At 41.3% G+C, this 13,180-nt stretch overlaps 1 protein-coding gene across 1 annotated transcript; it reads left to right on the forward strand.

The window, feature by feature from the left end:
* Nucleotides 1-7,499: 7,499 nt before the first annotated feature.
* Nucleotides 7,500-12,953, forward strand: LOC144520556 (keratin, type II cytoskeletal 8-like). Its single transcript, XM_078254338.1, has 9 exons — nucleotides 7,500-8,129; nucleotides 10,022-10,230; nucleotides 10,352-10,412; nucleotides 10,531-10,626; nucleotides 10,789-10,953; nucleotides 11,085-11,210; nucleotides 11,334-11,554; nucleotides 11,683-11,735; nucleotides 11,903-12,953. The coding sequence occupies exons 1-9, from the start codon at nucleotides 7,599-7,601 to the stop codon at nucleotides 12,187-12,189; spliced, it is 1,749 nt and encodes a 582-aa protein (XP_078110464.1). The 5' UTR covers nucleotides 7,500-7,598; the 3' UTR covers nucleotides 12,190-12,953.
* Nucleotides 12,954-13,180: the final 227 nt, after the last annotated feature.

Consider the following 13,180-nt stretch of genomic DNA (forward strand, 5'->3'; position numbering starts at 1 on the left):
TTTAGCACATAAGTAAAGCTGCCGAAGCTGAACATTATATTCCAAAACACATATGTTTATTTTTAAAGCAGATTTTAAGTTACATTGTAACAATTTAACAATTCGCCCTTATGAAATCCAATCGTGTCACGGCTGTTTTGGAACGCAATAGACAGACACTTAAATTCAACTAAAATGTAACGGTGAACAATCAGTGTTGGACCTACAGTCTGTTGAGATGCCTCTCCAAACACACCATAAAACGTTAAGACATCTTAAGAAAAAAGATCCGTATTTTGCCGTAATATAATGACACGGAAAAAAAGTAATCCACAGCGATCAGTAGATCCACAAACAGAGTCACGGTGTATCCAGCGAGACCGATACGAGCGTCACATTCACCAGCCAGCTCCAAACAGGTGAACGAGGCCTCTCCACCGTTTAAACAAAGTGGAATAAACTTATAAAAGTCCAAATCTACACAAAACCCGCAATCAATTAGTAAGCTGACATCACATTTATATACATGGCATTTAGGAAACCTTTATTGCAAGGTTGGCACGGTAAGATGTCCAGACTAGTGCAACAGTAATCTTTGTTTTTTGCGTCCTGCTGCTCCCATCGTCAGCCAGGTAATATTTTTTTTACTAAAGCAGTATATGAAATCAGATGTATTACCTACCACCAGTTAGTTGTTTTGTGTTATTTAAGATATTTATTTAAAATATCTGGTCTTAATTATTCCACTCATTTTTTAAACAATGCAATTACCCGTTTCAGCCACCAGGGGGCAGTGCTCCTCCTGCCCCCCAAGCAAACTCAGCGTATGCGGTCAGACCCATCTGCTAGGGGGCCAAGACTGAGAGCTACACGGATAAATATGCACCAAACAAGCCACTTTGAAATTTTGCTCTTTTCATGAATAAAAAAGTTGGGTGATCCCCCCTCCGCCCTGACTAAAAAATTTTGGATGACCCTCCCCTCAACAAAAAATAAAAAGACATGAACCTCCCCATTTACCTCCGGTGGTCCATTCCATAAATACCGAGCGGTCCCTTATCGCTGATTCTTTTTTCCTATTCCAATATTAAAGCGATTTTAACTAATTTACTATCAGACTAAGATGTTATATCATAATCTCACAGATCTCACAATCAACACAGAAACTTCAGCAACCTGAAATTAGGCAATAGGCTCTCCACTGCATGTGAGCCAAGCGTGAGGCAGGACAGCCAAGCCTCACGAAGCCTCACCATGCAACAGTCATCTCACTCCAGGTAGAGTATTCATGCTTCTCCACATGGGGAGTTTTATTGTTGTTGGACTTTATTAATGCACCTCCCATGCCTCTGTTTTGGCAATAGTTAGTTGCTTGAAGATATTCAACTATGTACTGCATAATGAGATTTGGCTTACATTAAAGGGGAATTTTGGTATTTTTTTTAACATGGACCCTATTTTCTCATTCATTTGTCTGTAAGTGTCTAATGTGAACAAAACTCTTTGTTCCGGTACTAATCGAGAATGCTGTAACCGTCAGCCACGAACCGAGCCGCAATATAATCCTACTGGGCAAATGCACACCGTCAAGGTACGCCCACTAAAAGTGCTTGTTTTGGCCACAGACAGACTCAGATTGTTATTATAAGTGTGTTGTTGTGGGGATGACATCTGCCAGCCAAAGAGGAGAAGAAATCCTATACCAAAAAATATTTTCCAAGAGTGGAGACCTGCAGATAGATTGGAGGTAAGCTAATTGCTATTAGCTAAAGTTACGATGTTGACCTGGCATTAGTGAGTTACACTCAAAATCATGGCAGGGTAATGGCATCTTCTCCATCTCTTCATGATGTAGTCAGACACTTATAATAACAATCTGAGATTGTCAGTGGCAAAAACAAGCACTTTTAATGGACGTAAACTGACGGTGCCCATTTGCCACAACAATACTTGACCAATTTCAAAGATTTTTGTTCACATTAGTCATTGAAGGACCTGACACACCAACCCGACAGAAAAGGCAGTCGGACTGATCAGTTGGCTCCCCGAGGGCCAAAAAGTGCCTCGGAACACATCGAAACGACGCCAAAAAATGAAAACCGGAATTGACGGTCATTGTCATGTGGGTTTGGCTTCTCCAGCCGACCATAATGGCGGTTTGTTTGAAATACGATCTCATATTTTACGAAAATAGTTCACTGAAACGGGTTTCTGAAAACATTTTAAGCGAGAAATAGGCCATACAACTGCTGAATCTGTCTTAATTTCAGATCGACAAAGGTCAGTTTAAAAGACTTTCGTCCAGGTTAGCACTCCACCAATCAGATTGGTCATTTAGTCCGACTGCCCGCCCTTCGATTCAACATGTCAAATCAGCCAAAATGAAGGCCGACGGCCCCTCCGGCCTCCTGATGGCACGGAACACACCGAACAGACTCGAGTCACTGACCTCGCAAGACTGTCCGACGGCCGATTATCGGGTTGGTGTGGCAGGGCCTTTAGACACAAATGCATTGGAAAATAGGGTCCAGGTTGAAAAATACCAAAATTCCACTTTAACAAGCTCTGGTGCACTTGTAATTCTAAAGTAAAAATCTAAACAAAGCAAATACAACAATAATAGGGAAGGTTTTCCAATTGATTATTAGTGTAAAACACGCTAACAAAATCAAGTCACTACTTGTTTTTAGATATGACATTGTGTTCTCCACTGTATCTCAATGGACTTGACTCACCTGTCTTGACCACTTAGGTGTGGCACACAGCACATGACTGAACATACTGTTTGTCCTTGTCTTTGCCAAGACAAACAGCAAAATCATTTCAAATTTGAACTAGAGCACAATATTCGGCGGTCGCTGTCAAGTCTGATGCCCAGTACAGTGAAGTATCAAGTTACAACATCTTATAATACAGTCACTGTCCTAATTGGCACTAGAAAATAGAAAGTCTAATTACTCATTTTTCAGCAGTTCTTCTTGCCAAGTTTCAGGCAAGTAAACTCCCATCTCAAAGTTGGTTCTCACAGAGAGAAAAAGCTTGTGAACATTCCACTACATGCGCTGACTCGAAAGTCTGAAATGTCACCTGTCTTATCATGTGAGATCAAATACGAACGATTACAGATTTGTGGGTGATGCTATTTGTTTTGATGACTGTCCATTTTTCTGAAACGGTCACAAAAATTTAATAAGGTGAGGCCCTCGTTATGACACATCAATGAACAGTCAATCAACATCTGTTCCTTGGATAGCTATTGTTTATGCAAGCAAAATGTGCAAATGAATGTTTTATACCTTTTCTATGCAGTTAATCAGATTATTGACACTCAAATACTATGTTGTTGACAAAAATCGTTAGTGTTACACGTAGTGTGTCTTGCAGAACAGTATTGACATGACAGTTGTTCGAGGCTATGAGGTAGCCATGACATCAGTTCTTTCCATTTTTAAAAGGTTCAACTGTCTACAATGCTGTAGGTCTTACTTTCCCCACTGTTTCTGATCAATTGATCCACCTCACACTGTTTATTTACACAAATTGCTCACAACATTTTGGTGAAGTGTAAAAGCTGCTGTCAAACTCAACACAGTGTTCACTTCTTGCAAACGATGGTGCTATTCCCTGCAATCTGCACCAAATGTGTTACCAATTACCCCCCAAACTAAAAGTTGAAAAACAGGATAGCTTTGGAATGTTAGATTACTATCATCTGTTTTACCATGTATCAGTTTAGGCCTAGTTAGGCAAAACCTATTTGACACTAAGGATTAATACATTTTTTATGAAAATGAAAAATTCTATGTCCCGGGAGCAGGAGCACATTATCCCAGGGATCCTGGGAAATGTATGTTAAAGTATAACTTCAGTCAAAATCCATTGGTCACATTTCATAACTAAATCCAACAAGCAGAAATGTGCATAAACCTATGGGTTCCCAACCTGGCCGCTATAGGGAAGTATTTGGTGGTATTATTAATTAGTAGGGCCAAATAATGCCATTTATGTTAATCAAAATTAGAATCAGTGGTGGAATGTAACTAAGTACATTTACTCAAGTACTGTACTGAAGTACAAATTTGAGGTACTTGTACTTTACTTGAGTCTTTTCTTTTCATGCCACTTTCTACTTCTACTCCGCTACATTGTAAGTTATTGTTAAGATTTTTGCACACAAAACACATGTAGTTTATTAAATATGATGTTTTATTGTAAATTTAACTACACAACAATATATAGGCCTACAAGTACATCTGAAATGATTAGCCGATTAAACAGAACTGTTTGGATTGTTTCCAGTTTCTAAAATGTGAGGACTTTTCTGCATTGAGTACTTTTACTTTTAATACTTTAAGTACATTTTCCTGATGATACTTACATACTTTTACTTAAGTAAAATTTTCAATGCAGGACATTTACTTGTAACAGAGTATTTCCACAGTGTGGTATTAGTACTTTTACTTAAGTAAAGGATTTGAATACTTCCCCCACCACTGATTAGAATGAAGATAATATAAAACGGACACAGCTGTACCGTGGCCATTCTAAAGTGGTGGAGATGGTGCAGTGGATGTGACACATGCCTTTGGTGGGGGAGACCTCGGTTCAATTCCCACTGTGATACATCAACCAATGTGTCCCTGAGCAAGACACTTAACCCCTAGTTGCTTCAGAGGTGTGCGACATACATTTAATTGTAAGTCGCTTTGGATAAAAGCGTCAGCTAAATGACATGTAATGTAATGTAAAGGACTTACATAGAAATATCTTGCAATTTTCTATAGTGATACATACATTTTGTATGTATCAGCGTATTGGGTTAAAAGGTAACTAGTCAGGAAAGGAGAAATACTTTGCTACACACATACATACACTCAGTGTTGGGAGTAACGCGTTACAAAAGTAACACAATTACAGTAAAGTATTACTTTTTGCTGTAACGCAGTAATATAACACATTACTAATTACATTTCGGTAATATTATACCCGTTACAATCTCAGTAACGCCAGTTACAATGCATTTTAACCGGACATTTAGTGGCGTTTTGGTTTTTTAAGAATTTACCAACACCGCAAAACAGTTCTTCACAGGAAAAGAAGCCGTGAGTATTATTTCCTGTTGCTGTATTAGATGGTTGAAACTGCAGAGAGCCTGCAGAGACAGATGCATTTATGATATGGACATTATTTTCAGGAGTTATTACGCTGCGTTGAAGTGAGCTGTCCCGTTGTTACACCGAAATCTGTGACCCATCGAGATCGGTGTCCCCCTACCTCAACATAAACCAAACCCTTGTCCCTAACCTTAACCACGGAGGGGGGCGCTACGCTTGTAACAGGAGGGACACAGATCACGACGGGTCACAGATTTCGATGCAACACCATCACTGTTCCCGCAGTCAGAGCCAGAACCAGAGACGGTACCGACAACATCTGTGTCCCAACAGGTGACGGTACGTCAGCGCGGAGAGCAGTGTGTCCGAGCTGCTGACAGATAGAAACATGTCGTGAATTAATGTTTAGGCTTGATACACGTAAATATCATTGCATTTTATCAGCTGTTGAAAGTAACTATGCCGTACTTCAATACTACTTTTAATTGAGTATTTTCATTTTATCTTACTTGCCTATTGTATGTTCTACTTCTCTATTTTTATAGTTTTAGTTACTTTGCATATTCATATTAATTATACAAAATATTATAAATAATCTATGATGCATTAAAGTGGATAAAGGGGAGACTTTATTGATCTGGTGTTGAAATTCACAAGCTACCTGCCAAGTCAAACTTCTGCTGTTATTTTGGTGAAAGTCACTCAAAAGTAATGCAAAAGTAGTGTAACGCATTACAATTCAGAGACAGTAATATTGTAATATAACTAATTACTTTCAAATGACAGTAACTAGTAATCTATAATGTAATATAATAATTACATTTTGGAAGTAGCTTGCCCAACACTGCATACACAAACTTTTTTGTCCACGGATTTATTTGCCCTGTCTTAACCATAGGTAAACTGTGCTTTATTTAATGTATATTGTATGGAAAACAACTGTTGCACATATGAACATGGCATATGGCAGTGGTGGCCTAGAGGTTGGAGAAGCTCCAGTGGAGCTGTTCATTGGCCAGCAGATCAGACTGTGGTTGTACTGGGCAGCTTCCAGGTATAAATGTGTAACTGTGTGAATGTGACAGGTCGTCGTTGCAAATGAGAAATTGTTCTCAATTGACTTACCTGGATAAATAAAGGTTTAAAAAAAAAAAAAAATACCTGAAGATATACCTCTGATGAGTTCCCCAAAAACATGTTCAGTAAGTTAATGCAAAGATGCATGAACTTACAGAATGATGCATTTAATGTAATGTTGGAAGTGAGAGTGAAGTAGTGGCATATTCTTTTAGGGTGTGACTCAGTTGTGCCCTACAGCTCATTTAGACTACAGGACAGAGACTGGATAGCCAACTCCTATGTCAGAGTTACTGAGATGGGTTTCAACAGGTACTAACAGTTCCAATTCTGTCAGAACGAGGAATCTCTTCTACTTTTAACTCCTAATGTTTTTTTAGCTGCAAGCTGACATTAATGCAAAAGAGACTGTAAGTCATAGATGCAATTGCAAAAAAAAAAAAGTTGAAAATGACCTTTTTAAAGGTAAAACATACAAATGTTCAAAATGTGTAACTAAGTTAAAAATGTAGTGCCTTGGTGATCAGAAAAGTCACTGTATGAATATATGAGTGTTGAAGATAGTATGGACAGTGTCCTCAAGCACCAACATACTGCAGGCCTGAATGCATAAATAACACGAAGGAAACAAATAACTCTGGAATTCTAGATTTAGTTTAGTTCTTTACCTATTTATCCTTAGATCACTTTATTATTCTCCTCCACTCACCACGAAAACAATTGTGTCCTTGAAATAAGCATTATCCATCGAGTTCTGTGCAGAGGGTAAGTACATTGCTAATTGCACAAATGCATACATATAATACATACATTACACATAATACATTCAAACATATAAAGGGTCAACTTTAACAGCAGCATGGTCAGAATGTGTTTTGCAAATCCAGTGAGATTTTTTAAATGTAACCTTTAGTTAAAGCTCTAAATATTCACATTTTATCTATCTTGCAAGATGATGGAAAGCAGAAAATGGTGGATCAGTGAAGTTACCGCCCCACCCTCCCAAACCTCTCAGAAAGCCCCTTGCTAATCAAGAAAAAATGCCATTACCAACATGTCTTTCCTCCCCTCTCAGCCCTTTGCTCTGATGCCACTCCTCTGCGAGCACATGGGTGTGTCTAGCGTCAATGACTTTACAGGAGTGGCACTGTTACCTGTCTGACAGGCTGAGTTGCCCTGAGCCAGTGCACCTTCCAGGCTCCATGTAATTGGAGGAGGGTTAAGGGGGAGTTACAGAGGAGGTGGAGCTCACTGGTACCTCCTCCACAGTTGACATATAAAAAGTCTACCACAGACAGGGAGAAGATACTTAGAGGGACTTGACTCTCCTCTTTGTGTGCTCCACTGCTTTGCCATACCTCTCTTTCTCTGCTCCCCCTTTTCTCTGTGGATTCTTTCCTTTCAGAGGAAACAAAACCGGCCATCAAGATGATGACCAAAAGTACGAGAATGAGCGTCCGGTCCAGTGGTGGAGGATTTTCTAGTGGAGGAGGCGGTGGCGGCGGTGGTTTAAGCTTTAGTAGTGGTAGCTATGCCGGTGGTGGTGGCGGTGGTGGTGGTGGCCGCCAATTTTCCTCAAGATCCATGTCGTTCATGCAGCCAGCCAGAGTGTCAAGTGTCTCAGTGCGACAAAACTTTAGCAGTGGTGGTGGTGGTGGTGGTGGTGGTTTCGGTGGTGGTTTTGGTGGTGGTTTCGGCAGTGGTTATGGCGCTGGTGGTGGAGGTGGTGCAGGTGGTGGTGGCGGCGGTTTCAGTGCTTATGGTTTCAGTGGTCTGGGTATGGGTGGTGGTGGTGGCGGCGGCGGCGGTATGGGAATGCCCATCACAAACGTCCAAGTCAACCAGAGCCTGCTGGCCCCCCTGAACCTTGAGATCGACCCCAACATCCAGACTGTCCGAACCCATGAGAAAGAGCAGATCAAGACTCTAAACAACCGCTTCGCCAGCTTCATTGACAAGGTGAGTACCCCTTTTCTATGTTAAGTTTATGTCCCACACCATTTAAAATGTTCTTACATGTCATAAACTCTATTTAAATGCAGTGTGTTTTTGATATGTTAACTCTAATTTGGTTAAATAATGGATGTTGCTATGAATGAACTGGGGAACATGATATATGAGGACTAGATAGTGGATGCACTGCACACAGAGTTCATTGGTTTGTGGAAACATATACTGTAGCTGCAACAGACTTTCCCTAAGGGGCCACCTGGGCTCATTAAATATTACACAGTAACTGATCCAAACCTGAATAATGTGCACACAAAGGGACTAGCTAGAGCTTACTCTGAAGACTTCTACTACGGAGCACAATGTTATTAGTATAAATATGATCGTCCAAAACTTCTCTGTAGTCACCTCTCATCTTACGCTGTGTTCTCAAAGCGATGCTCTGCATCAGCTAGCATTTGCACTGAAACCTGACCTTTAGTTTCTCTTTGAACAAAAATGGCCCCTTGTCAGCTGTCTCTGTATAGAGAGAGAGGTAGGAAACACTAGAGTGATCGTATCCAGTGACTGGTGGCTCTCAGTATGAGGGAAAGAAGGGATCAGGTTATCACCAATTCCCATGGCAGCAAGGACTTACAAGCTTTCAACTGTTCTGCAGAAAGTGGACCCCATCTTTCCCCAACTATTTTCAATGCATTGCATAATACAAGTCTTTGCATGAACTTATGTCATTCATTTTTACTACAATGAGTTGTGATACAATAATTAAGTTTAAAATAATTCACACATCTACACTTTCATGTATAAATGAAGACCTTGTAAAAAAAAACGTGAGAGACCTTTTCTCTCAAGCAAAGCTAACCACACCCTGTGAGAGAAAATGCTAAGTTCATACCACACCTCATCTATCTTCACATTGGTAATCTGATCCCATCCTGTCCATTCAAAGTAGACTTCTGACTATTACAGCTAATATATATTGTGCAATTAAACATTACTTTCCTGTTATGTAACATTTTAATTTAGTATTTCTACTACATAAAATGCTTGTACACAAATGGTTTATCTCTAAAGCATCGCCACTCAATCAATGGGACAGTTTATATCTTCAGGCATTTAACAATAATGACTAAGGGGGTGTGGCAGGCAAGTTCACTCAGTGAAAGTATGAATCCCGGAGGCGAGGGAGTGGCATGATAGAAGGGGCTAGGCTGAGGTTTGGCATGGTACAACTCACCTCGTCTTTAAAAAAAGAAAGAAAGCTTACAGACATACGCACTGTACACACCCAAAATTGAGGGATGGGCTCCATATTCTCCAGGGTTCAAAACCAGATGTCAGAGCAATGAACTGTGCCTCGCATGCATTTTCAGTTTTATGGGAACAGGCTTTGAAACGTGTTCATCAGGATCAAGTCAGATGTTTAAACATAATGATCTGATTAGAACAAGTACAGTTCAACTATACTGTGCAGAGAGACTGCACAGTGGATTATGTCTGAATCATCCCTTCCCCAGGGGCATTTTAAAACAGCAGCCAGTATTGTTGCATACAAGAGCTTGTTGTGTGGTAAAGCCACACAAAGGTGTGGCTCTATGGATCACCTGATCAAAGTAAAAGAAAGAAGACAAACATCTTTGTTACCTTGCAGTGAGCATGCCTGATCAGGAAGAAAAGCAACAGTAAATATAGTTTGATTTGTAGTTTGCTGAAAGTGATCAAATGAAAACAGACATTGACAAGCACACAACTCTATAATGTGGATTATTTCCAGTGTTTTATGTGGTCCTATTATTGAATTAATTACATGATCTGATTAATATGGTTTTGCATTCAAATTGAAATAAACATATTTCCCTAAGTGAGAGTGGATCTAAACATGAAATGATTTTCCCTTTTAGGTTCGCTTCCTGGAGCAGCAGAACAAAATGCTGGAGACCAAGTGGAACCTGCTGCAAGAACAGACCACCACCCGCTCCAACATCGACGCCATGTTCGAGGCCTACATCGCCAACCTGCGCAGACAGCTGGACGGGCTCGGCAATGAGAAGATTAAGCTGGAGGGAGAGCTCAGGAACATGCAGGGACTTGTGGAGGACTTCAAGAACAAGTGAGTGAATACCAGTGCAGGAAATCAAGCTTATCACATATTTGAACACAACGGCTAGCCTACAGTAGTTGATGCCCACAGTCATTTTCCATCAGCTAATTTTTTCCACTGTTTGTGTCAGATATGAAGATGAAATCAACAAACGTGCTTCTGTGGAGAATGAGTTTGTGCTCCTTAAGAAGGTGAGAATTGATCTGCGATTACAAAGCTCCACCATGTCCTTAACAACAGTGGAATGAATGATTGCTTTTCCTCTGACCAATCACCAATGCAGAGCATTTGCTTCTTCTCAACTTACAGGATGTAGATGGTGCCTACATGAACAAGGTTGAACTGGAGGCCAAGGTTGACGCCCTGCAGGATGAGATTAACTTCCTCAGAGCTGTCTATGAGGCTGTAAGAAAAATCTACCACACCTGAGTCCTATCATCTCTATTTCTGTGCTTTTAAAGGGGACATTAAAGGGAACATTAAAGGGCACTGGTGGGCACGGATACATAACAGAAATACATACTGCTTTAATTTAAAAAAATTTAAATACACATATCTCTTGTGCAGGAACTTCGTGAGCTCCAGGGACAGATCAAGGACACCTCAGTCATCGTGACGATGGACAACAGCCGCGATTTGGACATGGACTCCATTGTGGCTGAAGTCAAGGCTCAGTACGAGGCCATCGCCAACCAGAGCCGTGCTGATGCTGAATCATGGTATCAACAGAAGGTAGGTAGTGAGAGAAAGCATGTTCACCAACACCTCCAATATGGCACACACGTCCTGCAATGTGAAATACAAACGGAGAGGTCGGTCCATGGAATCTGCAATAACAATTATTTGTAATCGTATTCCTTCAGTACCAGGAGATGCAGAGCACTGCAGGCCAGACCGGAGATGAACTTCGCAACACCAAGAGTGAGATTGCTGAGCTGAACCGCATGATTAGCCGCCTACAGAATGAGATTGAGGCAGTCAAGGGACAGGTATATCTTAGAACAGTTACATGGTTATATGTATTTTAAAACACAGATGCTGAACAGAAGACATTTTGAATTACATATATTATGTACACTTCTGAAGCTTCTGCTAACTTTCCAACCTCGCAGCGGGCAAACCTGGAGGCCCAGATCGCTGAGGCTGAGGAGCGCGGTGAGCTGGCAGTGAAGGACGCCAAGGCCCGCATTAGAGACCTGGAGGAAGCCCTGCAGAGAGCCAAACAGGACATGGCCCGCCAGGTCCGCGAGTACCAGGAGCTCATGAACGTCAAGCTGGCTCTGGACATTGAGATCGCCACCTACAGGAAGCTTCTGGAAGGAGAGGAATTAAGGTGAAGGCTTAGCTACTTTGAGTTCCCATACATTTAATCTTCTGAAACACTAAGAGATTGCATTGCATTACAATGTGCGGGAAGCAACACCAGCAGCTAAAATTGCTAATTTGTATACCTCTCTGCAGAATTGGCCATGGCGGTGAAAATGCAACCATCCACATACAGTCCTCAAGCAGCGGTATGTATCAGCATATATCTTCACTGTTAAAGTCATTTCTAAATCAGTTCATCAATATACAAATAACAAAAGCTTCAGTTTGGTTGAGTTTAAATGAAAAGAGCATAAGACATAACGGAATTCTCATTCCTGTCATCTCTAATAAAATGACTTAATCTGATCACTAGGTGGCGGTGGCGGAGGCGGCGGCGGATATGGTCTGGGCTTTGGTGCCGGTGGTGGCGGCGGCGGCGGCGGTTATGGCAGCAGCAGCTTTGGCGGCGGGATGTCCATGTCCGGTGGTGGCTACAGCAGCGGCGGCGGCTTTAGCAGCGGCGGCGGCGGCTTTAGCAGCGGCGGCGGCGGCGGCGGCTTTAGCAGCGGCGGCGGCGGCGGCTTTAGCAGCGGCGGCGGCAGCAGCAGCAGTTTCATCACAAAAAAGACCACCAGCCAAGTCTCTAGCCGCCGTTATTAAAAACAGCAGTTGTCTTTATTTCACTCTTTTTCTATTTTGTTCTTCTCCCCTCTACCTGACAACCACTTTTAAAAGCTTCCATAAACCCCATAATTTCTCTCCTTGGAGACACAGCAGCCTCACAAACATTTGCATTTGACAATTCTCAGATGGCAGATCCATGTAATGGCACAGCTCTCTTTGGTTTAGTTACTGTGTTGCTGCTCCCTCTTTGGCACCACCTACCTACAGAGAGTCAAAGATTACATCAAAATAGAAGTAGAGGCAGAGAAAGAACAAGAAAGATCTGAGTCAGTCCTCTCTGGCTGTCTTTTGGTTGCTGGATCTGCTGTCATGCAGACAAGAGAATACTTGTAGTGTCATGACAGAGAATCCTTACAAGGCAACAGTCATTGCACATAAAATGCCAACAGCAGTTCTTAGATTTGCACAGGAGGTCCAAATGTGGTTGGCCATTTTAAAGCAAACATGGGATAACTCCTCCTATCTGCAATGTCTCATCTGTTGTCTCACATAGGTCATTTTGTTGTGCATTTTGACATTTTGACATCATCAAAAGCAGCCACCTATAACACTTTCATATTTGAAATTTGGAATCCTCTTTTCTTCTCCTGTTCAGAGGGAAAATGAGCTCTCCACTACAGTAAATAAATGGTGTTTTGATCCTCCTTTACCTCCATTTCCACTCTGAATAAAAAAAGAAACCAGATTTATTGTGAATTTGTACCACTGAAACATCTGGAATAAACCTGATTTCATATTCATTTGGGTAGTTCTGCTTCCTTTTATTGATTTTTGGTGTAGTCTTACTTTTAACAATGGATAAAAATGTGGGTTAATAATTGACGGTTGGATAAGCCCCACCACTCATACATAGGCTACTGTTGCTATAACCGTCAAGATTTCCATTCAGCACAGCACATGGCACATGGACGGTGGCAGAGTTGCTAATGACATTCAAAGTATTTTTTGAAATTTCACGATTTCACAC

Source organism: Sander vitreus, chromosome 7 (assembly GCF_031162955.1).
Source record: "Sander vitreus isolate 19-12246 chromosome 7, sanVit1, whole genome shotgun sequence".
NCBI classification, from domain to species: domain Eukaryota; kingdom Metazoa; phylum Chordata; class Actinopteri; order Perciformes; family Percidae; genus Sander; species Sander vitreus.